The 27153-nt window shown below is 59.4% G+C and overlaps 3 protein-coding genes across 16 annotated transcripts in view; 2 read left to right on the top strand and 1 right to left on the bottom strand.

Moving 5' to 3' along the window:
- CALY (calcyon neuron specific vesicular protein) overlaps positions 1-1419 on the top strand; it is a 2607-nt gene extending 1188 nt beyond the window's left edge. Inside the window, exons 3-4 of the mRNA XM_075534531.1 lie at positions 90-206; positions 573-1419. Coding sequence (XP_075390646.1) covers positions 90-206; positions 573-917 — 462 coding nt within the window. The 3' untranslated portion in view covers positions 918-1419. The remainder of the gene's footprint in view (positions 1-89; positions 207-572) is intronic.
- Positions 1-13340, bottom strand: part of ZNF511 (zinc finger protein 511) — a 15518-nt gene extending 2178 nt beyond the window's left edge. Inside the window, exons 1-7 of one of the 9 annotated variants that reach the window (XM_075534525.1) lie at positions 12392-13335; positions 12217-12290; positions 11699-11900; positions 11482-11627; positions 10037-10216; positions 9475-9593; positions 2065-2874 (exon numbers count right to left, since the gene is read on the bottom strand). In XM_075534525.1, coding sequence (XP_075390640.1) covers positions 9512-9593; positions 10037-10216; positions 11482-11627; positions 11699-11900; positions 12217-12290; positions 12392-12544 — 837 coding nt within the window. In that variant the 5' untranslated portion in view covers positions 12545-13335 and the 3' untranslated portion in view covers positions 2065-2874; positions 9475-9511. The other 8 variants (XM_075534524.1, XM_075534526.1, XM_075534522.1 and 5 more) reach the window with 8 other exon arrangements.
- TUBGCP2 (tubulin gamma complex component 2) lies at positions 12146-27153 on the top strand. Of its 6 annotated transcripts, XM_075534513.1 has the most exons (19): positions 12595-12814; positions 13141-13350; positions 14162-14290; positions 14684-14848; positions 16189-16348; positions 17006-17213; positions 17436-17635; positions 17921-18110; positions 19687-19832; positions 20419-20599; positions 20937-21117; positions 22304-22476; positions 22557-22685; positions 22863-22983; positions 23668-23811; positions 24294-24422; positions 24623-24786; positions 25130-25289; positions 27065-27153. In XM_075534513.1, exons 2-18 carry the CDS (start codon positions 13198-13200, stop codon positions 25263-25265), a joined length of 2709 nt encoding a protein of 902 aa, XP_075390628.1. In that variant the 5' UTR covers positions 12595-12814; positions 13141-13197; the 3' UTR covers positions 25266-25289; positions 27065-27153. The 6 variants fall into 6 exon arrangements, with proteins under 6 accessions (XP_075390629.1, XP_075390630.1, XP_075390628.1 ...); XM_075534514.1 differs by lacking the exons at positions 12595-12814; positions 27065-27153 and adding an exon at positions 12146-12263 and having other exon boundaries at positions 25130-25351; XM_075534515.1 differs by lacking the exons at positions 12595-12814; positions 27065-27153 and adding an exon at positions 12172-12259 and having other exon boundaries at positions 25130-25351.

Here is a 27153-nt window from a genome sequence, read left to right as displayed (position 1 = left end):
TAGGGCCCTGCATGCCTGACAGCTGCCCAGGAGAGCCCTGGGCCAGAGCCCACCCCTACCAGTAGCCACGTCTCTCCCACCCGCTGCAGCAGCTGCCCACTGCACGGATGATCGCCTTAGCCCTGGCGCTCATGGGGTGCGTCCTGATAATGTACAAGGCCATCTGGTACGACCAATTCACCTGCCCGGATGGCTTCCTGCTTCGGGTAAGGCCACACTCAGCGGGGGACAGGGAGCATGGGAGGACTGCGATGGAGGGTGGGAGATAGGACATGGGACAATAGTAGGACCCCGCCCCAGAGAAGCGGCCCGCCTTCCCGGGAGACTGCGAGAAAGTCTTCCGGGGACTGCCCTGGACTGCAGGGCCTCTAGGCCCCATTCCGGGTCAGAGCGCAGGAGAAGGTTGCCTCCTCACCTACACCCAGGAGGCTGTGAGCCATTCCTGTTGGGCAAGTGCTCAGAGAAGCCCCAGGGGTCCCGCCCCACCCCACCACTGACATGGCCCCCAAGGGGCTTTACCACATTCCTGGCCCCGCCCCTGACCCGCCCCCACCGGGCTTCGCCACGCCCAGCACAAGATCTGCACGCCGCTGACTCTGGAGATGTACTACACGGAGATGGACCCTGAGCGCCACCGCAGCATCCTGGCGGCCATTGGGGCCTACCCGCTGGGCCGCAAATACGGCACCGAGATGCCCTCGGCATGGGCAGAGAGCTACCGCGCCGCCGCAGCCAAGGAAGACCCTAAAGGGCCCACCCAGGTGGGGGCCAGGTTGGGGGGCCTGGAGCCCCCAGGAAAGCACCACGCTAAGGGTGAGAAAGAGGAGGCCTACAAGGTGGAGGCCCACAAGACGGAGACCCACAAGGTGGAGGTCCACAAGGCGGCCGAGAGCTCGGCTTCCGTGTCCCCGCAGTGATGTGCTCCCGCTGCCATGCCACCGGCCGCCCTGCTGCAGGGGGTAGGTTGGCTGACTCCCCCGACTCCCCACCCTAGAGATCTGCCGGGGCCCCAGGTGGGTCTGCTGGCTTGGGGTAGGCGTGCCCTCCGAGCAAAGGCCCTGGGTTTGGTGCCAGTGCCCACCACCACTTCCGAGTCAGAGACCCAGCTCACTGCTCTCTCCATGCGGAGTGCTCTCATCCACAGACCGGGTGCAGGGTGGGCGGCAGGTGGTGGCAGAAGGGCTGGAGGCTCAGTTTGCTCTGCTTGCTCCCCAGGTGGGCGGTGGGACTACAGCCAAAATGGCCCCCTCACTCTGGCCTGCAGGCACTCTGTCTGCAGAGCCCCTCCCTTCCTCCGCAAGCGTGACCAGCACAAACGCCTGCCCCACTGCCCACGTGTTTGTGCTCCCACCATGGCAGCCCCCTGTGCATCCCTGGGACCTGTTCCCAGCGCCCCAATCCCTGGTCCCCTTGCTTTGGTGTGAGTAAATGTCACCTTCACTCGGTGTGTTGGCTCTGTTCCTTCTAGGCTGGCACCCCGCCCCCCAGCACACTGCCAGCGCCCCCACCCATCAACCCCTTGGAGCGAGGTGCTGCCTCATGCCCCACACTCACCCAGAGGGACCTAAAGGCTTGCCTCTGGAGGGCGCAGTGGGTGGGCCCTGGAAGCCAGCTCACACAGGCCCTGGGAGGCCTGGCCTGGAGCCCTGAATGGCTGAGGCTGTGCAGAAGACCGCTGCTCCCTGTCCCTGGCCTAGTTGACTTCACACCGAGAGCCTGGGTCCCTAGGGTTGGCCCCCTCTGCCTGTCCAGACATAGCGCCCCCCCACCCTGATTGAGAGCCGCTGACCCCCAGCATTGGTCCATGTGACTGAAGGGGTATGTCTGAGGGACTGTAGCAGGGCCCATCTTTCTCAACTCAGTCTCTGGTCCTCAGCCAGTGAGCGGGCTGACGTTTGCAGGCCACTGCCTCCCTCCCACCACCACCAGGGCATGTCTCCCCAATACCCACTGGGAGGCTCCGTTTCAGTCCAGATCCCCCACCCAAGTCCAGGAGCCCCACCTGAGTCTAGACCCCTGTGTTCGATCAGGTTGACAAGAGAAACAAGTCTACTGACACTGGTATGTGTGCAGGAAAACTTTACATCAAGAAGCAATTCTATATCAAGAGAACGCCCCAAGCCAGTCCAGCTCAAGTCCATGAGCCCTCTTCAGACTCACACAGCCACATGCAGTGATTTGGGATGCAGGAAGAGTCCAGGCTGGTGGGTGCAAAGTCAGGTGGATCCAATGGCAGTGGACGGACGCATCACAGGACTCTGGCCAGCAGGAAGGTGAAGGCAGACAGAGGGAGGGGAAGGTTCCCAGGGTCCGCCTTATGAGAAGGCCACGCCCACAAGGAGGCACCATCAGGCTGTGATCTGATTGACAGGTTGACTATCACCTGTACACTTTATCTGTCTTCAAGTTGACATGAAACGATGTAACTACCACAATCCCTACCCTCCACCCAAGTTCAGGGGCCCTCCCTGAGTAGAGATTGTTTACCCAAGTCTAGAACCCCACCGAGTTTTGAAAGTCTAGAACCCCACCGCTCTTTGAAAATGGGGGCTTCAGTTGTTGCTGTTGAGGTGCCTTGGGACTAAAGGGGGGGCAGTAGCAGCTTAGAGGGAGGGGCTGCATTCCTGACTGCACTCCCAGGACAACTGTGTTCACAGCAGAGTCCACCCAGGGAAGGGACACAGATCTCATAGTGGGGAATAGATCCCATATGAGGTGGGGTGGGGGCACAGATTCCACACAGTGAATGGAGGGTACAGAATCCACCCAGGGAGGGGGCGCAGATCTCATGAAGGGGCACAGATCCCATCCAGGGGAGGTGTGGCACCGGAAGCAGGCTTTGGTGGTCCGGCCATTGATACCAGTCTGTAGTTGCTGAGTACAAAATGATACATTTAAAAATTAGCTCTTCTCAAACTTTAAGAGAGCTTGAAAGCTTGTTCATAAATCTGATACATTTGTGTTATAATGATAACTTCATGCATTCTTTAATACTTAACTTACTCTTGCATTTGGAAAACGAAATCTCTCTAGACGGCTGAAGGCACATTACAAACACAGCAAACCTGATGAGTTAATCTCCCTCAACCGTTTTCATAGATGACCACACCTCATCCTCCCACTCCCTGAACACCTGGCAGGGCCAACCTTCAGCTATTGGACAAAACTCCCAAGAGCAGTTATTCGGGCCTCAGGAGGCTGATGGGGTAGGCCACTGGGTTCCAGGTGCATTTCGAGGGTGGCACTGTCAAGATTCACTGTCATCCTGGACCAAGGTGGGTGAGGGCTGGGTGGATGCTCCTGGGTGGAGAGCGAAGGCCTTGGAGCTGTGGTGAGGGCTGAGTGAAGGGCTAAGGCTGGTCTTTGCAGGTTCCTCTTTTCAGACCCCAGGATGTCTATTGTCCCTTTGGGGCCCCCAGGGTGGCCTTTCCCCACTGTCAGGCTGGTCATTCGAGCTGTGCACCCCATGGGAACAACGGGCATGTGTGCCTTCAATGAGACTTGCTGGAAAGGGCTGCATCCTCTGCTAGGAGCCTCACTGGAGCCGGGGTGAAGGGCTTGCCCCCCCAGGCCTCCTGCCCATCCCTGGGACTGCTCAGTGGGGCAAGGCAAGAATACAGAGATCTGAGTGCTGCTCATGGGTGCAGGCATCATGGCCCTGGGCTGGGTGCTGCCACCCCCACCCCTCCACTTCCCTGTCTGCTGCACAGCTTACTGCAGAGCCCTGAGGAAAGAGGTCTTCCCTGCTGCCCAGCTTGGACTCACCCTGCCCTGTGGGCAAACTTGGTTTGTACTGGGTTGACTGTGATTCAGGTGGAGGTTCTCAGAGCCCACCGTGAGCTTGACATTCCACAGATTACAGCATCTTCGTCCAGCTCATTCACTGCCGCCCCTTTGTGCCTTCACTTGTCCTACTTCCTCCCAGGTACCTCTACTTCCAGCCCTCCTTACTGACCCCCCGTCCTGTGTAACTGCTGCTCTTCGAACCGCAAATCTGGCCCAACAGGAGGGCAGATCTGAAGTATGGCCAAGGGCCACATAGTCTTGGGGGTCCTACCAGACCAGTAAGCCTGATCTCTTTCATGACTTTCTGCTCCACCTTATTCTCCAGCTAGCTCTGCAGGCCCTTCTAATGGGATCCCTTTTCAGAGCAGTTGGTGGTTGGAACTGGGCACCATCTAGTTCCTCTGGTCTCAGGGTTCTGGGACTAATGTTTGTGTGGTCCATTAAGTCCCTTCAACTGCTTCCATGTTTAGGTGGTGGTGTCTGTGCCAGATGGTGCCACCCCAGGCCTGTCTGCCACCTCCCCAGGTGTCCCCTGGCAGGGTGGGGGCAGCTATCCAAGAAGAACTGAACCAGGGAGCCCCATGCAAAGCACCACTGAGCCCTTTGGGGACGCCAGGGCCCTGCCACTCAAGCCTGGTGAAGGCAGCCCCCAAACAGGTTTTTGTGGTGTGATTTAAGGCCCTCCCCTTCTAGTCCTTGCTTCTGACATTCAATGGCATTCTGAAGCTGGAGGCTACTGGGGTCTCCCTTAGAGGTTCACTGGGTGAGGGTGTGCTGGGCCCTAGGGACAAAGGATGTTGATTCCGATTCCAAGCTCTCCTGGTAGCCAGTGCCCCACCACCACCCACCCTGCTGCCAGCTGCTGCAGCTGCTGGGATGTGCAGTTGCCTTTTCCAGCTGATTGCCCTGTCCGAAAATGCGCAGGCCCTTCATCCTGGAGAGAGCACTGGACCTTTGAGTCCGGGCTCCTCAGGAGAAGTCTGCTTGGGAGGGGATGCCACCGCCCTCAAGAAAAGGGCCCTGCAGGCCTGTCCGCCCACATGGGGGCCAGCAAGCGGGGGGGGGGGTGTCTTTTATGAGGCTGAGGCCCCTCTCCACAAAAGCTGGGATTTGGACCCTGGGGCCTGACCTGGCTAGAGAGCAGGGAGGGGACACAGGGATGGGATGTGGGGGGCACAGGGCTTCAGGGACATACCCACAGGAGGGCAAGCATATGGCCTGGGAGAAGCCTACCTGGCCGACTTCCCCGTGGGGTGTGTCCTCTCTGACCGTGCTAATGGGGTGCCCCCACACCCACCCACGTTTCCTCTGGGCACCTTCTAACAGGAGAGACCAGGACAGCCCAGAGGTAGCCACCACCCAAGGTGGGGGGCAGGGAGGGGACCACAGAGAGCACTGCCTGGGGGCTGCAAGGCGACAGGCTTTGTCTTGGGGTTTCTGACCCTCTGGGGGGGCGGGAGTGTGACTGCAAGGTGTGGAGACCTGCAGTAAGTCCTTGCGCCTGCCTGCCACTGGCTAACAGGGCGCCTGTCTCCCTTTCTACACCACAGTGGCTGGAGGGGTTAGCTCTCAGGGGCCTTTACCCAGTCAAGCCTCACAGGGGCTGCTCAGGCAGAAAAGGGGTCCCGTGGGGGAGGTGCTTTGCTGCCTGGAGCCACGGAGGCGGCTCTGGGGCTACCAGCCTATCCCTCCACAGTCCTCCTCAGCATCCAGACCTCAGATTGAGTCCTGCTTCTACTTCAGGGTCACAGGTATTGATTAAAAAAATTTTTTAAACATCTTTAAAAAAAAAAGATTTCTGTTTGAGGTTCAAGTACACAGACCTAGGACTGACACAGGTCATTCTCTGAGACCTGGAGGCTGGCAGGCACTGGGATGAGTGGACATACAGGTTGGCTGAGGGCAGAGAGGGGCAGAGGAACCACCAGGCAGGCACCACTGGGAGCAAAGCTCATCAGGGGAAGTTTGGGAGGGACCCTGACTTCGATGTGCAGGCCTGGGGACTCCCCCACTTCAACTACCTGATATCCTGCCCTATCCCTACCCCCCTCCACATACAAAACCCCACACAGCTCCCTAGAAGTGACCGACAGGTGAGGTTCATGGAAAACCGTTTGAATTCATGAAGAAATTGCAAGACTTTTCCAGAGTGGCATAAAAGACAGGCTCACAATTTCTTCATGAATTCAAATGGTTTTCCATACAGTCAATCCAGAAATCTTGTTCCTAGACATTTATCCAACTGATTGGAAAAACGCATGTCCGCCTGCAAGCCTGTACACAGGATGTTTACTGCAGCATTATTCATGTGGCCCAAGCTGGAAGCAGCCAAAATTGCTTTAAAAAAATAAATGGACAAACTGATACTCATGCCTCCAGCCCACTGTGTCCAGTCCAGTCACTCATAGCAACCCTGTAGGACAGCGGAGCTGTGGCCAGAGAGCTGGCTTTGAGTCACCCACAGGGCCCCAGCCCCTCGCATGGCTTGGCAGGAACCCCACTGGGGAAGGTTCAGCCCAGCCCACTGCCCTTCAGTGTGACTCCTGCAGGTTGCCAGAGGAAGGAGCAGGGAGACCGGGGGGAGGGGGGGTGACGGACGGGGACGGGGACACTGCAGGACTTGGGGAGATGGGGCTGTGTTGGGTGCCCGGGGCCTGCTCCCCGCTGGCCACTGGCTTGTGCCCTCCATGTGTCCCTAGCTGCTCCAGTCTGTGGGACTCGACTTCAGCAAGTAGCCCCTCCACGCTGACAGCCCGCCGGAAAGGACACCAGCACGCTGGACTTGTAGGTGCCCCTGCTGGGCTCTGGCTCTGGTGGCCTGCACCAATAGGGACCTCCCGCCAGCCAGGGCAGCTCACAGCACACGTCCTCCAGGTTTCTTGGATCTGGTCTGGTCTGCACCTGCCCGGAAGCCCAATGTCCTGCCAGTCCCTGCGACTGCCCCTTTCTGCTCTCCGGGGCTTCCTCCCTGCATCTGGCTTCTGGCAGGACCTGAGGGCGTCTGCTGCCCAGTTCCTGCTGTGATCCCTGCACGGTTCCACCCTGGAGTCTCTCAAAGGGGCAGTGTCCTGGCCTCCTCTGGCTGTGGGTCTGGGGTGAAACTCGGGCCCACAGCACCTGTGCACCCCCAGCCATCGCTTGCATGCACTGCTTCTCCTACCTCAGAGACTTGTGGGGTCTCATCGCCTCGGGGGCCACCAAATGGTGCATGCAGGTAACCAGGAGTGCCCTGCTTGGGTTGGAGCGTGTGCCTCCGGGAGCACAGGCACTGCCGACAGCAACCTTTACCGCAGGCAGCTGCTGGCTCTGGGGTGTCAGTTTCGCCAGAGGCAGTATTCGTCCACTGCGAGCGCTTGGCAGCCTGCACCTAGCCAAGATGCAGGCCAAGCTCTGGATCCAGAGCCACCGCACCTAGGCTAAGCACCCACAGACCAACCTGCACACACGTAAGCTGGCCGTCATGTCCCCGCCACCCTTCACTCTAGGTGCCCATCAACAAGGTTCTCTGGCCACCCTGCAGCCACTGACCCAGTTCTTGGCCTTGCCTGTCACCTCCATCGGCCTGTACTACCTGTCCCAGGGCCCTGGATCAGCGCATGGCCCCGAGAGGTGTGGACCTGATGTCTGCCACCACCCCCCACCCCCAAACACCAGAGGACAGACAGACATCACAAGCAGGGGCTTATGTCATGGCCACTGGCCGGCAGGCCTCCAGGTGGTTGGTTATTCTTGTCCATCTTCTTAGAACTGGTTCTCAAAAGCTCTTTGTGGACAACCTGCAGAATCTTCTAAAAAGGATGTTCGCAGCAGACTGTACTGGCAGGTACCGTGCAGTCTGTGCGTCAACACGGCCAATAAAAGTACTTACAGGCTTGCTGTGGGCCTGTGCCCACCTCTGACCCCAGCTGCTCGCAGGGAGAAGTCCCTCCTCCATCCAGTAACATAGAACCACCTGGAAAGGCTTGCCCCAAAGTGGCTGGAAAGAAGTTGACTAAGACTCACTTTGGTGAAGTTTGTTACCACGGGCTGGACAGAACACTTAGGTTTATTTTAAGTGGGTTGAGTTTTTGGTTTTGTTTATCAGTTATCTGTTTCCAATAGAAGAGACCCAAGGCCCAACCTGCTGCCAGCACAGGAACACAGGGATGGGGAGGTGGGGCAGGGGTGCTGTCGTGCCTCCTGCGGGCCAGAATGGGGACTGGGGAGATGGGGGGTTACCCTGTACACTTGGGAGTTGTGCAGGGGAGGAGGTGCCTGCCATCCAGCATAACACCTCTCCCAAGGTGGACAGTGGGGTGGGCTGCAGGAGGACAAGGGCCACCCTGCTGACTCTGGAGCTTCTCTGTCTCATTCAATGACACCAGGCATGTAGGCCACTGATCCCCCAGCTCCCACGTTGTGCTGCATCCTGGGAGGGTCAATGAGAGCAAGTTCACTCACTCCTGGTTTTGGGTAGGGGTCCTGCTGGACCACTGAGGTGCCCCTGGTTTCTGTCAGGCTGCTGGTGTCCACTGCATGGCCCTGCTTGTACAATGACACCGGGGGGAGGGCGGGGGGGGCTGGGACTCTCATGAAGGATGTCTGTAAACGGCCCCACCCACCAACCTACCTCCACAGCTTCTCTTTTCCTTTTAAAGATTGCTTGCCATCCACCTCCCACCCTAGGTCACTTGTGTGATTATGTGTGTGCACCCACACGTGCACAATGATGTCTGCTGAGACTGATTCTGAGGACGACTATGTGGCTTTTGTAGTTCAATGGGGCATGACCATCTTAATAATACCGCAGAGCAGGTAGGGTGCTTTGAGGACTAAGGTGCGCCTGCCCCAAGCTGTGGTTTTCAGTTGCGTGCACATGACAATGTTCTCTGGGTCCCAGCTTTTCCACACCATCCAGGTGGGTGTGATCCACCACTGCGAGTGTCAGCCAGATTGTAGCTGAAAGCAGAGAACGCCTGAAAGACAGGGATGTCTAACTGCAGCTGGCTTGCTGGTAGGTTTTACAGCCTACACCGTCAAAGACTGAACACTGGTGTGCAGCTATGATGGTTGCCTGGGGAACGAGCAGCTCCTGTGAAACCCCAAGTCAGAATACTGTAGTGTTTGCCCACACTCTGCATTCCAGGTTGTGCCTGCCTGCTGCCCTTCCCTGGGCCCTATCATCACCTGTCACTTCCCTGCATCAGGCCTCAGTATCTCTCCCCAGGGTGCCCTCTGGCTGAGCTGAATCCAACCCTCTGCAGATCCCCCTGCAGTACCCTGCTCTTCCCTCCCCATAGCAGCCACCATGTGAGGTCACAGGTGTCCATGTGAACTGTCACCTAACACACACAAGCATTAGCTGAGGAATGGGCTGGAGAGCAGATCGAGGGACTCCCTTGGTGTCACTACTAACTCACTCACCTACCTTCACGAAGCCTTTAGACCCAGCACCGAGACCCACACCCTTCAGGGCAAGGTCGCCTGTGTCCCTCCCACTAAAACCCAGAAACCACGACCAGAAACTCGTCATGGAAAAGATTTCTTCTGCACGACCAAGCCCACAATCCTCTCAGTACCCACTGCCGAGGGCTGGTGTCCACCTCGTTCCTGGGCAGTGGGCAGCCTCATTGCCCCATGCTGAACGCTCAATTGTCAAGGGGCAGAGACGCTGAGGGCAGCCATGGGAGGCACTGACCCTACTGGCACCTGGTGTGGAGTCTCGGGTCCTGCCCCGCTGGAGCCCTCAGTGGTGCTTGCCTCTCTTCTTGACAATGCTTCTAAAGCCCTTGGATGCACCTTGCCCAAAGCAGACGGTGGCTGGCACTCTGTAAGGGAACGCATGCAGGTTGCTGATGGCAGAGCAACAGCCAGGACCCTCCCTCATTACACCCTCCACTCACCCTGGGGGCCTGGCCCCAAGGATGGCTGCCCTCTAGGGCACAGGCTACCTTTGTCCTCTGCCCACCAGACCTTCAGGACTGGTTCACAGGCCAGATGAAAGGACAGGCAGTAAGGGTGTCTTACCACATGGACACCCTGGTGGCTTTTCCATAAACATCACCCCAGGGCTAGAACTGAAACCCATTTGAGTGGAAAGCTAGGCCCCAAGGTTCTACCATAAATGGTGATAGCTAAGTTTTCCTGCCTGCAGCGTGGGTATCCAGGAGGCCCAGTGGTCTGCCCTGTGCGTTAGAGATGGAGCATCCCAGAGCCAGAAGGCAGAGTTAAGCACCCAGGGCTCACGACTAGCTCGGAAAGGGACCCTCACCTGTGGCTGTAGGCCCGCTGCCCAGGCAGCCCTGGCGGGGTGCAGCTCTGCCCCTCCGGTGCTGGGGGTGGCGTCACATGTCCGGTGCAGCAGACCTCCATGGCATCCCCTTCCAGCTGTTGGCTGTGCTCCCCCAGGGCTTCAGCCGACATGGGTGCCAAGACCCCTGGCATACTGGGGCTACAGAGTAGGGAGCTGTGAGCAGCCAGCCCCTTAGGCCGTCTCCTGGGACTGACTTGTGGGTATAGGGGTGGGAGGTGGACTCTTGCTAAGCCGTTTTCTCCATCATGGTACAGTCTGAGCTGACAGTGCATGTGACCAAGGCACGGCACTTGAGGATGGCTGACGCGGACAGCAGGATCTGCCCCAGAGGAAGGACACCAGCATGCTGGCTGTAGGTGAGGGGTGGCCCTGCCTCACGAGCACCAGATGTGCCCTCAGGAGGGGCAATCCCCAGGGGACCTTTTGCACACTAAGGGCGAGTCAGAGGAAAAGAGGTTGACTCTCGGGGGAGAGGACACAGCGGGTTCAATCTAACCACCGTAAGGTAGTGCGGGGCTTTTGTACACAGGTTTGTAAACGGGGTCACACTGACTCATAACTGACTTGATGGCACCTGAGGATGACAGTGATGACCTTACAGTGAACTTCCAGGCTCTTGGGACAAACCAGGAGCACAAGGATGTAGGAAACAGGTATGCGATACATGCCACATTTTACAAATCTAAGCAAACAGATTACTTCGTCATCTAAAATACCCACCCAGCGTGCCAACTGTATTTTGGGGACCACGAGGTACCACGACCAGGAACAGAGACTGAGAACCGGGGCTGGCCCTCAGCAGCCCACACACGGAACCACCAAGCCTCACTCCCATGAGCCTCATGACGATACCATGCTGAGAAGCCAGGGGACACTCGTGAGTCTGAAAAGACCCAGGTGACCGAGGTCTGCCTGACATAAGCAGAGGAACGTCCCACATCCCAGGAGGGGTTCCTACAACTTCAGGTGGTGGGTGTCACCGTGAATAGGTTGTGCGGGATTCCCCTAAAAGTGATCTGGCCATAAATGGCTATGCTGTGGGGGTTGTGAACAAACCACGATTGAGCTGAGAAACCATGGAGCTCAACTTGAGGACCTGCACCCTGTGGCCCCTGTGGACCAGGAGAGCTGGGGCTCCTAAAAGACTCAGGGACCCAAGGCTGACCTACTGGGCAGAACAAGGCAGACCCAACGTAGACCAGGTGCCAGAGGCTGCCCTACCTGCCCTCTGCTCAGCAGGGCCCACACAAAAAGCAAAGCAAGTCCCTACTGGTTTCTGAAGGGGGACCCTGGACAGAAGGTGGAAAGCCTGTTCCAAGTAACACCGTCACAGCAAAGACAGATGAGTCGCGTGCTGGAGGGGCCACCTGCAGTGAGATGGGTGGTGTGGGCACAGCACGTACCCTTTGCTCTTCTTGGGCCTATCAAACCGGAAATCCACAGGATACAGGTGACACGCCACCATGTGTTCCTTCCTGTCTCGGCTGGTCCGGAACTTCTCCTCGCAGCCTCCCACCAAGCACTGGTACTGGAAGGAAAAAACCACCACCTTCCTACCCAGTGCCACTCTGTCACCGCGACTCCCAGCCCCCAAAATGGAGGGTCCCGACCACTGCTCACCATGTCCTGCCGCTCAGCCAGGGTCAGGAAGAGCGTGTCATGCCACTCCAGCAGATGGCTGTCCAGCAGGTGGCTGGAGGGGAAAGTCCGCTTGCAGACGGAGCAGACGTTGGCGTGCTGGGTGTGGTAGTGGTGCTCGTAGGCCTCCAGGACATGGAAGACCTGCTGGCAGCCAGCCACCTGGCACGGGAACTCGCGCACCCTGGGCGGAGCAACACGGCAACTGAGGCTGCCGGCCCACTCTCCCTTTTCCGCCGTCTCCTACCTTAAGCTTGCAGAAATAGCAGGAGCTGGGGCGGGAGTCGGGGCACACAGCTCGGTTACAGGTTGAGGGGACCAAGGTGCCGGGCTGCTCAACGGAAGGGGTGTAGTGGCCGCCCACTAGCGGCGGCCAGCGGTTAGTCCCGGCAGTGGCCCTCCCCGGCGGGCCCGTGGAGGGCGGGCTTTCCGTAGACCAGACGCCAGGGGCAGGGCCGCGTAGGAGGGGAGGGCCGGCTCTGCGCCGGGGACTGGCTCACCTGGGCCTCTCGGGCGCCTCGGCCACCTGCGTGAGCACATCCTGTAGGTAAAGGTGGCGCTGCACGTCCCCATCCTGGAGATGATACGAGATGTGGAAGGGGCCTGGTGCGCCGGCCCCACCCCAAAGGCGCTTCCCCTCCCCCGCAAATAACTGGCGGCCGCGCGCGCGCGCACCTCGAAGAACTCGTGCTCCCGCGGGAAGCGGACCCGGCGCGCCGCGAATCGAAAGGGCGCCTTCCCCGCCACGGGGTCGCGCTCCACGGGCAGCGGCTCAGCCGCTCCGGGGCCCTTGGCCAGGCGGGCACCCAGGGCGGGCGGCAGCTGCATCGCCCCGCGGCCTGCCGGCCACCGTCGGTGCCGGAAGTGACGTTGCGCTCCGCTTCCGCCGTGGCCGCGGGCTGTGTCGGGCTCCCGGCGAGCGGAGATCCGTGCGTGGGGACCCCTGGGCGCGGGGGGGCAGGCCTTGACTCCGCGCTCGTCCCCCAGCCCTGCCACCGCCTCACCGCGCCAGGACCTCCCCGCCGGCTCCTGGGCGTCCCTTCCGCCCGCCGGGGCTGGGGCCGGGTCAACACCCGGCGGTCGCTTTCCACTGGCCAGGTCTGGTCAGGCGTCCTCTGGGCGGAGAGCCGATTCCCGCCTGGGGCCTGTTAGAAGAGGGCGGCCGGGCACCGGCCCCCGGCCCCGGGGCCGGGCTGGCTTAGGGGCTTGCGAATCGCTGGAGGAGTAGGTGGCCGATCTCCTCTTTGGTTCGATCGCGGGGACCCCGAGTGTGGGGTCCCCTGTCTAGCGCCCGTCCCTGGGACCCAGAGGGGCTGACTGCGCAGGGCAGCGGGGAGTGAGGGCGGGTCAGGCGGCGAGGAGGGGGCTGCCCGGGCCCGATTCCACTCCCAGCCCCGCTCACCGGTGGGTTTTGGTTTTCTAAGCGGCGCCCACCGGTTCTAGAGGTTCGCGTGTGATGTTGGGGCCCCAGAGGCGCAGCCATGAGTGAATTCCGCATCCACCACGATGTCAACGAGCTGCTCAGCCTGCTGCGTGTCCACGGCGGCGGCGATGGGGCTGAGGTCTACATGGACCTGCTGCAGAAGAACCGGACCCCCTACGTCACCACCACCGTCTCTGCGCACAGTGCCAGGGTAAGCGCCGCCACTCCTCTCACTTGACCCGTCTCCCAGGCTCCGCCTCCTTTCCACCGTGCCCAGTTTTGCCCCTTAGTTTGTTTGAATAGCTGTAGTTGACTTGTTTTCAGCAGAAAGTAACTTTGAACACAGAATCTGTTGTTAAAAAGACAAGTCCTGAAGCAGCGTGGACCAGTGGAGGAATGGGGCAGTAGAGTGGGGCACGAGCAGAACTGAGCTCAGGAGCCACCAAGCTCACTGCCATCCAGTCGATGCCCACTCACAGCTACCCCATGGACCAGGGAAGAACCGACCCTGGGGGTTCCCGAGACTGAAATTCTTTCCAGAGTAGAAAGCCTCCTCTATTTCTTGGGGCAGCAGGTAGTCTCAAACTGCTGACCTTGCCGTACATAGCAGCTAAATATGACCACAGTGCTACCAGGGCTCCTATTTAGGAGCTGCAGGTACATCTAAGTCATACCAAAGGAATGTTCTAGATCGCTGAGTGACACCTGTGGGAGTGGTGAAGGGAGGACTCAGGCTGGGGCAGCAGGTCTGTTTCTTTGGTTGCTTGGCTTGCCTGGTTTATCCGTTCAGTGGAACCAAGGGGAAAAGATGAGGCTGGCTGCTCCCTCGGAGTTCATGTTCTCGGAACCTCTCGGGCCACTCTGCTATGTATGCCCTATAGGATTGCTGAGTCAGGATCAACTCTATATGGTGGGAGTGGGGTTTGGTCTATTACCTTTTGCATCGCGTGTTTATTTTACTTGAAGGTGTGTGGCTTAGGGTTTAAGTACTTTCACTTAATCTTCCGTGTTTATGCTTTCAGGTTAAAATAGCAGAATTCTCTCGCACTCCTGAAGACTTCCTGAAGAAGTATGATGAGCTGAAGTCAAAAAACACGCGGGGCCTGGACCCACTGGTGTACCTGCTGTCAAAACTCATGGAGGACCAGGAGGTACCTGGGCTCTGCATGGGCGGTGCTATTGGAAGGACGCTTCACCATAGCCTGATGACATTCCCAGGATACGTCATTAAACAGAAGGGGTGAGGGTGGGGCCGTTGGGGCCTGCAGTGCTGAGACCAGTGGAGACACTTGCTCATTTGGAGCTCGGAGATCTTGATGGGAGCTTTGCAGCCTGGCTGAGCCAGCAGGGGCAGGGCAGAGTGGCTGGCAGAGAGGTGTTCAGCAGGTGACAGGTGGTCTGCCTGCTGGAGGCATGGGATACAGATTGGTCCCCGTGAGTGCTCATTGGAGTCAGGAAAGTAGTAAGTGGGGGTGGGGAGTGGCTTTGTTCCCCAGAAGACAGTGGGTGCTGACCTCCACAAGAGCCGCCTTTGTTGTCTTTAGACTTTGCAGTACCTACAGCAGAATGCGAAAGAGCGGGCCGAGCTCGGGGCCAGCACCACCCCCAGCCTCAGCCTCCCAGTGGCAGCCTCCAAGATCTCCACGCGCGAGCTGGAGGAGCTGAGGCGGCAGCTGGGCAGTGTGGCCACAGGCTCCACGCTGCAGCAGGTAGGAGCTACCCACCCTCTTTTTTTTTTTTTCCCTAACCCTAAGATACCCACCCTCTTTTGAGCTCACTTTGTCAGCCAGCTTCCTGGAGCTCAGCCGGAAGCAACGCTGCAGTGAGTGTGGACTTACCGGAAAGCCAGCCTCTGCCAAGGGGGATGTGGGGGCCTAATTCAGCCATCACCCTTCCTTGTCCTTTGGAGTTTGTTTTCTTTTTTTTTTTTTCTTTTTTTTTTTTTAAGGAGTTTGTTTTCTTAAGAATCTGTTTTACAGAAAAATTTCCTGGAATGATTCTTCTCTCATGTTTGCTTCTTCCTGCTTTAGACTGTGGTTTAATTTGCCAGCTCAGCCCTTGTGACATGTACAAGTCACTGCCCCAGCTACATTAACCATGGTGCGGTCACTGTTGTCTGCTACCAACCTTCCGTCACCTTTGCAGATTCCCGCTGCCACCTCCAGCCCCAGCACGGCATCTTTCATGAGCATTTGAAGTCCTGTTCTGTTCAGGATTCTTCTATAATAAAGTCCATGATCAGCCAGCTGTTCAGTAGTGGTAGCGGGACACCATCCAGTGCTTCTGGTCTCATGGCTAAGGAGGCCTTTGTGGAGGCCATTAGCCACACATTTTGACTTTCTCTTAGTCCCCTGGTTATTTGGTCAGCAATTAGCCCCCATTTCTGGTCACTGCCAAGTTGGCACCTTTATGACACCTCTTAGGCGCACTTGAGAACTCGCTGCCTGTGAGTCAGGCTGCCTGGGCTGTGAACGTGTGGTGGGTGGATGGGCTGGCAAGAAGAGGAGCCAGACCCCCGGGAGACACTACAGTAATGAGGTGTTGTGTCTGGGTAGCCCTGGGTCTCCCATAGTACTCAGGCCCCTGGTGAATGAGAAATGGACCATTACCAAGGCAGGGGCAGTTTCCACCCAAGCTGCCCACCCTAGAAGCAGAGCCTTACATCAGGGCTACCAAGGGCCAGGGTGCCCCAGCTGACAGGTAGGTCAGCCCCTCAGGACCAAGGCTTCATGCCACTGTACCAGGCTCTTCGGTGTTTGCATTAGCAGAGACTGATGGGGGTCACTCTGAGATGGTTTGGGACAGCGCTTATGGTTCCCCAAGGACACCCTCTTGGACTGGTGGCTCCCTAAATGGCAGGTAAAGGAGAGGAGCCCCTCCCCTCACATCTGGCCTGGTGATGGGTCACAGACAAGGAACCCCATCTGGGTCCCTTAATCCCTCATTTGCATCAGACAACAGGCTCTCTTCCGCCATCAGAGCCCTGAGCATGTGAAGGCCAGGTTCTCAGGAAAGTCCCTCTGTGTTTGTTTTAAACTGCTTTTGCCAGTCTCTGGAACTTACGAGAAAGATGCTTCGAGAGAAGCAGAACAAGAAGAACTCAGGCCAGCATCTCCCTGTGTTCCCAGCGTGGGTGTATGAGCGTCCTGCACTGACTGGGGACTTCCTGACCAGCTCAGGGGTGGGCACAGACACTGCCCTGCCCATAGGTATGTAGGGGTTGGGAGTAGGTACTACCCTGCCTGTGGGTACATAGTAGTGGCAGCAGGTGCTGGGACCGTCAGCCTGTGGTGATGTGCAGCTCTGTTGCGGTTCAGAGATCCGTATCTGCGGTGACAGTGACAATTTGGGTGCCGACCTGGCCTGCCCTGGCTCCTTGTAGCCACCTTCCTGCTTTGCTCTGGCAGTGCTGTCCTCTTGTTCTCTGGTTTCCTGAGAGCTGGGGGGGGCCACAAGGAAACAGACAGTGATCCTGGTGGCCTTCTCGTGACATGTGAGAGCCATTTCTCAGCAAGCTTCCTAAAATCCAGAGTGACTGTGCCGAGGGAAGCTGATCCACCGAGCAGGGACAGAAGCAGCCCCTTCCCAAAAGCCAGCATGTGTCCCAACCAGGGGCCTTCCATCTGCCTGCCCTCATGCTGGGCCAGGCCTGTGCTCAGGTCAGACTCATAGCTCTCGGGACCTGGGGGTCTCTGCCAGCCAAACACCCCAGTTTGGTTTTGTTTCCAGTGTCTGAGCCAGTAAATAGCAAAGAGAGAAGAGCAGCCAGCCAGATCAGGGAGTGGGGGAGCTAGAAGGGTCGGCCAAGGGGTCAGCAGGTGGAGCAGGGACACCGCTGCTGCTGGAGATACTGCCCCTTTTCACAGGCACGCTGCCCCTCACCTCCCAGGAGTCGGCCGTGGTGGAGGACCTGCTGTACGTGTTGGCCGGCGTGGACGGAAGGTACATCACCGCACAGCCCCTCACAGGTCGGCAGGGCCGCTCCTTCCTTGTGGACCCCAACCTGGACCTGTCTGTCAGGGAGCTGGTGAACAGGATTCTCCCGGTGGCTGCCAGCTACTCCACTGTGGCCAGGTGGGTGCCACTCCTGGCGGCCTGGGCTCACGCTGCCCGAGAGGTCTGCCTTTCAGGGGAGCAAGAGCCCTGGCCACACATCTCATGCTCACTCCAACTAGGCGCCCCCTGTTGTCTCACCCAGCCTCCTGCCCGCCTCTGGCCTGAGGCCCAGGGAAGTGCCTGCTGCCTAGAGCGGAAGGCCTGTCTGGCCCTGCAGGGGTGTCGTGTGTCCTCCCCCAGGTTCATCGAGGAGAAGTCCTCCTTCGAGTACGGGCAGGTAAACCATGCCCTGGCGGCCGCCATGCGCACCTTAGTGAAGGAGTACCTGATCCTCATCACGCAGCTGGAGCAGCTGCAGAGGCAGGGGCTGCTCTCCCTCCAGAAGCTCTGGTTCTACATCCAGCCGACCATGCGCACCGTCGACATCCTCGCCACCCTTGGTACTGCCGCCCTGGCCATACCCAGTGCTCAGAGAGAGGCTAGTCCTGGGGGTGGGGCCAGCTCTCAGAAGGAAGCCAGACCTGGGGCGGGGCCAGTGCAGGTGACTGAAGACTGGTTGGGGTGGTGCGTGGTGGGGGGCAATGTGAGGATAAAGTCTTGCCAGTTTGGAGTTTTGTGGGGGGCAGGTGAGCAGGGCTGGATGAGCTGCTGTCCAGCACAAGGCAGGAGCGGGGTGTGGAGGGCCAGGCTGCAGCAGTAGGTGAGCCCCAGCCTTTCCTCCACAGCCACGTCGGTGGATAAGGGTGAGTGTCTGGGGGGATCCACCCTCAGCCTCCTCCACGACAGGACCTTCAACTACACAGGAGACGTCCAGGCGCAGGAGCTGTGTCTCTACCTGACCAAGGCCGCCAGCGTACCCTACTTTGAGATACTGGAAAAGTGGATCTACCGGGGGATCATTGACGACCCCTACAGGTGGGCACCTCCTCAGTCTTGAACGTCCTCTGGAACCCACAGCCTGGGCTGGCCTTAAGCGCCATGTGACCGTGTGCGAGGAGAAGTGTGCTGTCTGGGGTCCCTGGAGATGAGGGTGTGGACGGACACATAGGGCCTCTCTCCTCTGAGTCACCGTAAGTGGTGTACCGTCTGGTTGTGGTGAGTACAGGCCTTCGGGGAACTGGTGGAAGGTGAGCAGCTCCGGCTGAAGCAGGATGAAGCGCTGAAGGCACAGTGGTTACCTGTTGAACTGTTAACCACAAGGTTAGCAGTTTGAAACCAGCAGCCGCTCCTTGAGTGAAAGACAGGGCTTTCTCTCCCTGTAGAGAGTTCTAGTCTCGGGAACTCAGGGCAGTTAGTTCTAAGTGGTCTTGTAAGGTCGCTGAGAGTCGGTGGCCATGAGTTTGATTTCTCAGTGATAGTGATGGGGATGGAAACCACTGTTTTCCACCTGGGCAGCTCTTCCTCCTCCTCCTCCTCCTCAAAGGAAACCCCGCCCCTCCGTGTCCTGAAAGCTCCATGTAGAGCGCATAACTCTTGGCTGACTCGCAGTGGCATCAGGGGATGATTCTGGTTTGTGTTTTAAAGGTTACATCAGGGCAGATGTGTCAAATTAGGTGTCTCAGGAAAGCAAGTGGGCTTCCTCGGGGCTGCGGTCTGAAAGCCTTGGGGGGGACGGACATTGGTGTCACTGTTGTGTGTGTGGGTAGGGGCTGGAGGCCTTACTTGGGGTTTGGCACTGTAGCTCGGGGGTACTGGGGGCCTTCTTGGGTGCTTGCGGTGGAACCCAGGAGGACCCTGCCCTCGGCCTTAGTGCACCTTCTGGTGTGTGCTCCCAATGTGCACCCCTCCTCTCCAGTACCAGGCTACCACCCTGCTTCCGGGAAATGCACCACTGTACAGCCACTGGTGTAGCAGCAGGACCCACTGTCTGTCCGTCCCCGGGAGCCTGGTCCTATGTGTCTGTCCGTCCCCGGGAGCCTGGTCCTCTGTGTCTGTCCATCCCCGGGAGCCTGGTCCTCTGTGTCTGTCGCTCCCCGGGAGCCTAGTCCTCTGTGTCTGCCCCTCCCCGGGAGCCTGGTCCTCTGTATCTGCCCCTCCCCGGGAGCCTGGTCCTCTGTGTCTGTCCCTCCCCGGGAGCCTGGTCCTCTGTGTCTGTCCATCCCCGGGAGCCTGGTCCTCTGTTTGCCCCTCCCCGGGAGCCTGGTCCTCTGTGTCTGTCCCTCCCTGGGAGCCTGGTCCTCTGTCTGCCCCTCCCCGGGAGTCTGGTCCTCTGCCCCTCCCCGGGAGCCTGGTCCTCTGTGTCTGACCATCCCCAGGAGTCTGGTCCTCTGTCTGCCCCTCCCCGGGAGCCTGGTCCTCTGTGTCTGTCCATCCCCGGGAGTCTGGTCCTCTGTCTGCCCCTCCCCGGGAGCCTGGTCCTCTGTGTCTGCCCCTCCCTGGGAGCCTGGTCCTCTGTGTCTGCCCCTCGCCGGGAGCCTGGTTCTCTGTGTCTGACAACCCCACCCCCACCTCGGGCCTGACCTATCTCTGAGCTCCAGTCATGTCTGCGCAGCGAGTTCATGGTGGAGGAGCATGAGCTTCGGAAGGAGAAGATCCAGGAGGACTACAACGACAAGTACTGGGACCAGCGCTACACCGTGGTGCAGCCGCACATCCCGTCCTTCCTGCAGGAGGTGGCCGACAAGGTGCTCAGCACAGGTGGGCCCTGGCCCTGCTCACATACACGAGAACCACCCCCACCCCCCTTCCCAGGGAACAGTGGCTCCTGGCCCATAGCTATCCAAGTCAGGCCTTGGGTTGTTGGCTCAGAGTCATAGTGGCCATGTGGCCTGAGGTGACTCATTTTGCTCCTGGAGCCAGACAGTAGTCTGTCTCTTTTTCTATCTCTTTTCTCGTCCCAGCCCTTTTAAACGTTAAAGCTCCCTCCCATCACGCCCAGACCCTGGCCAGGGCCATGCTCCCTGTGGTCTGGATGGAGCCTACTTCCAAGCACATGTAGGCAGGGCACACTGTCAGTGAGGCCCCTGGAGACTTCTCAAAGCTGAGCCGGCCTGGGGAGAGCGGGATGTGCAGGTTCTCAGAAGCCCCTTGGCACAGCTGCTGGGCTCCTGTTCAGAAAGTTCCCCATTCTTGAGCACAGCCCTGACCCCAGGCTTTCCGGAAGCCACCAGCTCTTCTCCGAGGCCTGGCTGAAGACAGCCCCCACTCCTGTGGTGTCTGCTGCTGGCCAGGATCCCAGGGCTTCAGGCGCAGTCCGCTTGTAGCCACCAGCCTTCATCTCCAGGAAAATACCTGAACGTGGTACGGGAGTGTGGCCACGACGTTACCTGCCCTGTGGCCAAGGAGATCACCTACACTCTGAAGGAGCGAGCCTACGTGGAGCAGATCGAGAAGGCCTTCAACTACGCCAGCAAGGTGCTGCTGGACTTCCTAATGCAGGAGCAGGAGCTCGTGGCCCACCTGAGGTGAGGTGCGCCGTGCCGGCAGGGCCTGGGGACTAGGGGAACGCCTGGTGGTGTGCGTGTGTTGAGGCAGGAAGGGTACACTGAGGCTGCTGACCTTTCAGGAAGTTGATGCACTGCCACATTGCGTGGGCTTGTTCCCTGTACCAGCCCCAGAGAGTGACTGGGACCCTCAGCTGTGGTCCTCCTGAGCCCACCACCTCCTGGTGGCTCCTCCTCCAGACATAGCTTGGTGCCCAGGCCTCTGTGCATCCTCTGGCTGGTGGGCTGCACCTGCAGGAGACAGACCCTCATCTCCCAGGAGCCCACAGTGGTGCCTCACTAGCCCCACCCTGGCCAGGTCCATCAAGCGCTACTTCCTGATGGACCAAGGGGACTTCTTCGTGCACTTCATGGACCTCACGGAGGAGGAGCTGAAGAAGCCTGTGGATGACATCACACCCCCACGCCTGGAGGCCCTGCTGGAGCTGGCTCTGCGCATGAGCACAGCCAACACCGACCCCTTCAAGGATGACCTAAAGGTGGGTTGGGCCCCGGGCCAGCGAGAGCCAGTGATTGTGGGTGCCAGGGGCCCTAAGAACACCTGTGAAAGTTACAGGCTGGGAGCCAGCTCATGGGGCAGGGCTGCTGGAGCAGCTCTGGGTGGTGACTGCACAGGGCCCCCCCCCCAGGGGCCGGGGGCCCTCTCCCTTAGTTTCACAAGTCTTTTAGGTGATGCCGTGTGGGTCTTGTGTGGTCCTGGGCGTGTGTGCCCTTTACAGGGACACTCTTAAGTCGTACTGGCAGGCTGCAGGTGAAAAGGTTCAGAGACTTATAAGCTGGGAGTTCTGTGGAGCCTCCCCAGCAGCCTGCTGTGTGAGGGCCACTGTCCACGGGGTTTCTGGAAAGCGGCAGGGCGGTTTCCCGTGGGATCCTGTCCCCACTTGGTGACATGGGGCTTGGAAGCCACATGGACACCACCCTGTTGTAGGCCCCCACGGCCGAGTGTCTGCACATCTGTGACGACCCTCAGTCTTGTCCTTATAGTAGTCCTCGGCGTCCCTAGTGTCATTTGTGCGTTCCAGTGTGCTGAAGCCTTCTGAGGGTGAGACAGGGTTGTGCTAGGACACGTCTCCAGCATGTCACTGGTCAGCATGTCTGCGGGTCCCAGGGGTCTACATAAGACCCAAGGGGTCCCGTTGGTTGCTCTGCTCATGCTACAAAACCCCACACTGGCCTCCTTGCAGGCCTGCTCACCGTCACCAGTGGGCACCCAGGGGCTTCTGCCACAGGCTTCCTCCTGCACCTGTTGGCGGGGCCTGCTGTTAAGAGCCCTGCCCTTTGTCCCAGTTGAGCATGCTTCTGCCGCTCTAAGGTGCGCTTTGGGTCTTGAGCAGTCTGCCTGAACCTGTTGGGCAGCCTAGGGAGCTTGGTGGAAGGAGTCCCAGCTTGTGGGAACCCTGGTGGGTCCAAGAGCTGTTGGTGTTTCTGATTTTGTGGTGCCTCCAAACTTGGAGGGGATTGGCTCGTGTCAGGGTCTCCGCCCTGCCCTGAGGATTCAGCTCCAGGTCCCACTGTGGCTGTCTCTCTCCGCTTTCCTGGGGCGCCGTGGTCCATGAATGTTTGGGTATCCCATGCCTGCCTCCAACATCAGTGATCCACCTGCAGAGATGCCCTTTCGGGTCAGGCAGGGCCCCAGCCCTAACCTTCTCCCTGACTGCCTCCCAGATCGACCTGATGCCCCATGACCTCATCACACAGCTGCTGCGGGTGCTGGCCATCGAGACCCGCCAGGAGAGGGCGCTGGTCGGCACAGAGCCCACAGAGCTCACACTGAGTGGCCTGGAGGCCTTTTCCTTCGACTATGTAGTCAAGTGGCCACTGTCGCTAATCATCAACCGGTGAGTGGTGTCTGTTACGTAGGGCCAGCTGCAGGGTGGGTACAGCACAGGGCCTGCCCAAGCTCCCGTCTGCCCTGCAGGAAAGCGCTGACCCGCTACCAGATGCTTTTCCGGCACTTGTTCTACTGCAAATATGTGGAGCGGCAGCTGTGCAGCGTCTGGGTCAGCAACAAGACCGCCAAGCAACACGCCCTCCACTCAGCCAAGTGGTGTGTCCCTGCTCTCCATGGAGTGCCCGGAGGGGTCCCAGGGAAGGCTTTTCCCCAGTGGGGGCTGGGGAGCTGCTGGTGAGGTGGGGGCTGGGGAGGTCCTTGTTATCCCTGGTCCCGGGTGATGAGGTAAGCCCAGTCCCTGGGGAGCAGGCACCAGTGCCGTGCCCCCCACAGGTTTGCGGGTGCCTTCACCCTGCGGCAGCGGATGCTCAACTTCGTGCAGAACATCCAGTGTTACATGATGTCTGAGGTGACGGAGCCCGCTTGGCATGTCCTGGAGAAGAACCTGAGATCGGTGCGTGGCACTGGCAGGGACAGCCTGGACTCCCTCAGAGGGAGGGGTATTGTGGGTGACAGCTCCCACGACCATCACTTCCCATTACCGAGGGCGGTCAGCCATCTGCCCCCTTAAGTTATGGAGTGCGCTTAGGTCCTCCATCAGAGCTGCTGCCCCTTCTAATGAGTCTGGGGGCCAGCCGCTCTCATCATAGAACATTCTGGGCCCAGCTGGGCTGCCCATCAGCCACACTCCGTCACCTTAAACACTGGCGGCTGGAAACTGTGCAGCACGGTTCCCTCGGCCTCCTTGGTGGAAAGTCGAGACGGGACCTTAGCACCCAGTGACTAGGCCGGTTTCTTGCACTGTGATGTAAGAGGAGGCCTGGTGGCCCAGGGCTTAAGTGCTCAGCTGCCAACCAAAAAAAGGTAGGTAGGTTGAGCCTAGCAGCTGCTCCACAGGAGAAAGATGCACGGTGTGCTCCCACGGAGGTGCCGGCAAACAGCTACAGGCAGTGTTGCTCAGTCCTGTAGTTCCCACTGCAAGTCAGGAGCCACACTCTGGTGGGTGGCGGTGGGGGGTGGTGTGTGACATCCCTCCAAACTCATACGGCCCTTTGGCAAGAGCAAGCCCGGCAGACACACAAAAGCCAGAGCCAAACCCACAGTGGGTGTTCCAGGCTCATCACGGCCCCTCCCACAGGCCTCCAACATCGACGATGTCCTGGGCCACCACACCAGCTTCCTGGACAACTGCCTCAAGGACTGCATGCTGACAACGCCTGAGCTGCTCAAAGCCTTCTCCAAGCTCATGTCCGTGTGCGTCATGTTCACCAACTGCGTGCAGGTACCCTGCCCCCTGCCAGCACAGCCACCCCTCTGGCACTTCTGCCCCTCCTGGCCCCTGACCCCCCTCCTTCACCTGTATACAGAGTGGGGGACTGCCTCTTCTAACCCATTCCTACCTCACTGTGCCCCTCCCATTCCACACGCTGGCCACTGAGTTTCTGTCCCGGCCTTGTCACCTGGTCCATTCCCTCGTCAAAGCTTGGGTCATGAGGCGCAATGCTGCCGACTCTGTCCGCATCTGTTAGAAGCAGTTTCCAAGAAACCAGGGTGCAGAAAGGGGCAGCCTTGGTGCCCGGGGGATAGGGGGAATCAGGGTGAGGGGCGGGCCTGGAGGGCTGCATGTAGGCAGAGAGTTGGAGCTGCTTTTTCAGGCCCTAGAGCCGAGCAGGTCTTGGAACATGGACAGTGCTGGGACCGGAGGGCTCCCGACCACTTGGACCGGCCTCAGCTGTCACACTGTGTCCTACGTCTCTTCCCCAGAGGTTCACGCAGAGCATGAAGCTGGATGGCGAGCTGGGCCGCCTGACCCTGGAGCATGGGACCATGCTGGGGCCGCCCACCGAGGCTGAGCGGGCTGAGGAGAATACCCGTAAGAAGCTCGCCAAGAAGGTGCGTGCTTGCCTGCTTCTCAGGGCCTTGCAGCTGCTCTTGCAGGCTGGTTAAGACAAGGCCCTGGTCAGTTCCTGGCCAGCCCTGGTGCAGTGCGCAGGCACCAGCCTCACTTCCATTACACCCCTGGGTGCTGACGTTATGCTGAGTGAGGAAGCCGAGAGGAAGCACATCTCAGGTGCTCCGTGCTCCTCCCTCAGCACCTGGCCGAGCACATGGACGCACCACAGGTGACCTCTGCCTTCGAGGTCACCATCAACAAGTTTGACAAGAACTTCTCGACTCACCTCCTTGATCTCCTGGCCCGGCTGAGCATCTATAGCACCAGCGACTGCGAGCATAGCATGGCCAGCGTCATCTCCAGGTGTGTGTGTGTATGTGGGGGCAGCCAGCATTATCTGGGAGGTAGGGGGCAGGGAGAGACAGGGCAGGATAAAGTGGGGGCAGGGGTGGTTACGGTGCAGGTCCAATGTCTTCTTGGAGGGGGGGCGGTGAAGAGAGGCCCAGGCTGTTGTGCTGCCTGACCAGAGTGGGGAGGGCTCTCCCTGGGAGCTGATGGGCACTCAGGACCTGCAGTCAGGACTGTCCAAAAGGCTCCTGGCCCTAGCACCTGTGCGCCACCTGTCTGTGGATGAGCAGTGGGGGTCCAGAAAGTTCTGGGGGGGGGTGCATAGGCCAACCTCACCAGCCTAGACTTCCCCCTCTAGGCTGGATTTCAATGGCTTCTACACGGAACGCCTGGAACGCCTATCTGCAGAGAGAAACCAGAAGGCAGCCTCCCACGTGCCTCTCCCTCGGGGTCCGCCAACAGCAGCACCCAGGACTGCAGTCACCGCCCAATGAGTCCATGGTCCAGAGTTGGCCCAGGTGGGGTGGGGGTGCAGTGTGCCCACATTCATGATCCAGTTTCAAATAAAGTGAAAGCTAAACAGGAAGTTGTGTACTTGTGGGGGTAGGGCGTAGATCTACTGACTAGAGCCCATGGGCACTAGGGGGTAGCCCAGGCTGATTTTGGCACACAGGCTGGGAGCTGGCAGAGGGCATGTGCCCAGCCAAGAGCCAGCAGCTGGGCCCTAAGCCTGAAGGAGGGACCAGGGCTGGGTGCAGCCCAGACCCCCCTACTGAGGGAACTGTACCTGGGACGGGTGATGTGGACCAGCCCCCTTGGCCACAGTGTGCAAGGAGGGGCAGTGCCCACCCCACTTCCAAAGATGCAGGCTACCCACACCCCATCACCCTTCCCTCTCTATCCTCCCCCACCTCCACCACCCCCCCCCCCCCCAGGTTGCCACAACAGTGAAGCATTTGCGAGAGCCTTGGCCCTGACACTCTAAAATGGGCTTTCCCAGTACAGGTGGCCAGGGGAGAGGAGGGACCCACTTGGGGTGTCCTGCATACTTGGACCCACTGTGCTATGGGGGAGCCATGATACTCTGGTGGCAGGGGACCAACCTGCCTTAAACCACATGCCACCCCCCAGTTGATCACTTCAGCTTCCTGTGAGTCACCACGGGGTTTCCCTGCTCAGAGATCAGAGTCTGAGCTCCAGCCCAGGATGAACAAGTCACCAGGACACCACTTACTCAGCTTTGTCCCACCCTGAACTCAGCCTACCATCAGCCTTACACACACACACACACACACACACCCCACACACCCCCCCCCCCGCCGGAAAGGGACTTGTGTTGGTGGGCCCCTGGGTTGTCCCTGCCATGTTGCCCTACCCCTAAGAAGTGAGTCCAGCTGAGGGACTTGGGGGGGCCTGTCTCAGGTGGCAGACTTGCTCTATGGGCTCTGCTTGGGTAGGGGGAACCCCAGAAGGAGAAGCAGGTGGCTGTAGGGCCCATGCCCCCCTCCTTGTGCCCTAAAGCTCCAGGTGGGGTGTTTCATAATCACCTCCTTCCTGTTCCTGAGCCCCTAGTGGGTCCTCCCGGAAACCTCAACTGTGCTCTCCCTGCAAGGGACCTTGTGGGGGGAGGGATTCTGGCCTGAGACTCTGGGCTTGTCCTTTGACCTGGGGGGCTCTGGGACTCAGAATGAGGAAGGGGGTTGTGGCTGCCCAGAAGCTTTGAGAAAACTCACTCAGCGCCTTTGGGTGGTGTCGTGGCCCTGAATCTCAGGTCACACATCCTGGTGGCTTGAAGCTGTTAGCCACAAGCTGAGGGGTTTGAGCCCCCAGACCCTCTGTGGGCGAAAGGGGAGACTGCTCCCAAAGATGTAAGTCTCTGTGCCCCAGTGCCTGCAGCAGCCCTGCCCTGCGGGGTTCCCCTGCACTCCACCCTCCTCTCAGAGCTGAGCTGTGGGGCTCCTGCCCAGGGTCGGACGCTCTTCCTGGGGAGGGGGCCCACCTTTCTTACTCTGCACCGCCTCACCTGGACGAGAGGTGGCACCCCGCCCTGCAGCGCGGTGCAGGGTCACAATGGAGGTGGTCAGAGGAAGGGGATCACAAAGGCTGGGGCTGGAGCAGGGGGCTAGAAGGGGTGGGGTCAGCCCCGCTTTCACGCGGCCCCGCCCGCCCCGCTACCGCAGCGCTTACTGGCTGTGTGGCTGTTGGAGGCGGGCCCTGCGGGGAATGAACCTCCAGGGGAACACGGGTACCGGACTCAGTCCCATCTGGAGTCTTTTGCCGGCTCTACCCTCAGGACACCGGGCTTCCGCTCCCAGTCGCCGATGATGCGCAGTCCGGGCCTTGGCCTCAGCCCCTGGCTGCTCGGCGTCCTCTGGCTCCCGG

The sequence above is a fragment of the Tenrec ecaudatus genome, chromosome 16 (assembly GCF_050624435.1).
Source record: "Tenrec ecaudatus isolate mTenEca1 chromosome 16, mTenEca1.hap1, whole genome shotgun sequence".
NCBI classification, from domain to species: domain Eukaryota; kingdom Metazoa; phylum Chordata; class Mammalia; order Afrosoricida; family Tenrecidae; genus Tenrec; species Tenrec ecaudatus.
Note: the sequence above shows the minus strand (reverse complement) of the source record. Positions and strands in the feature narration are given on the sequence as shown.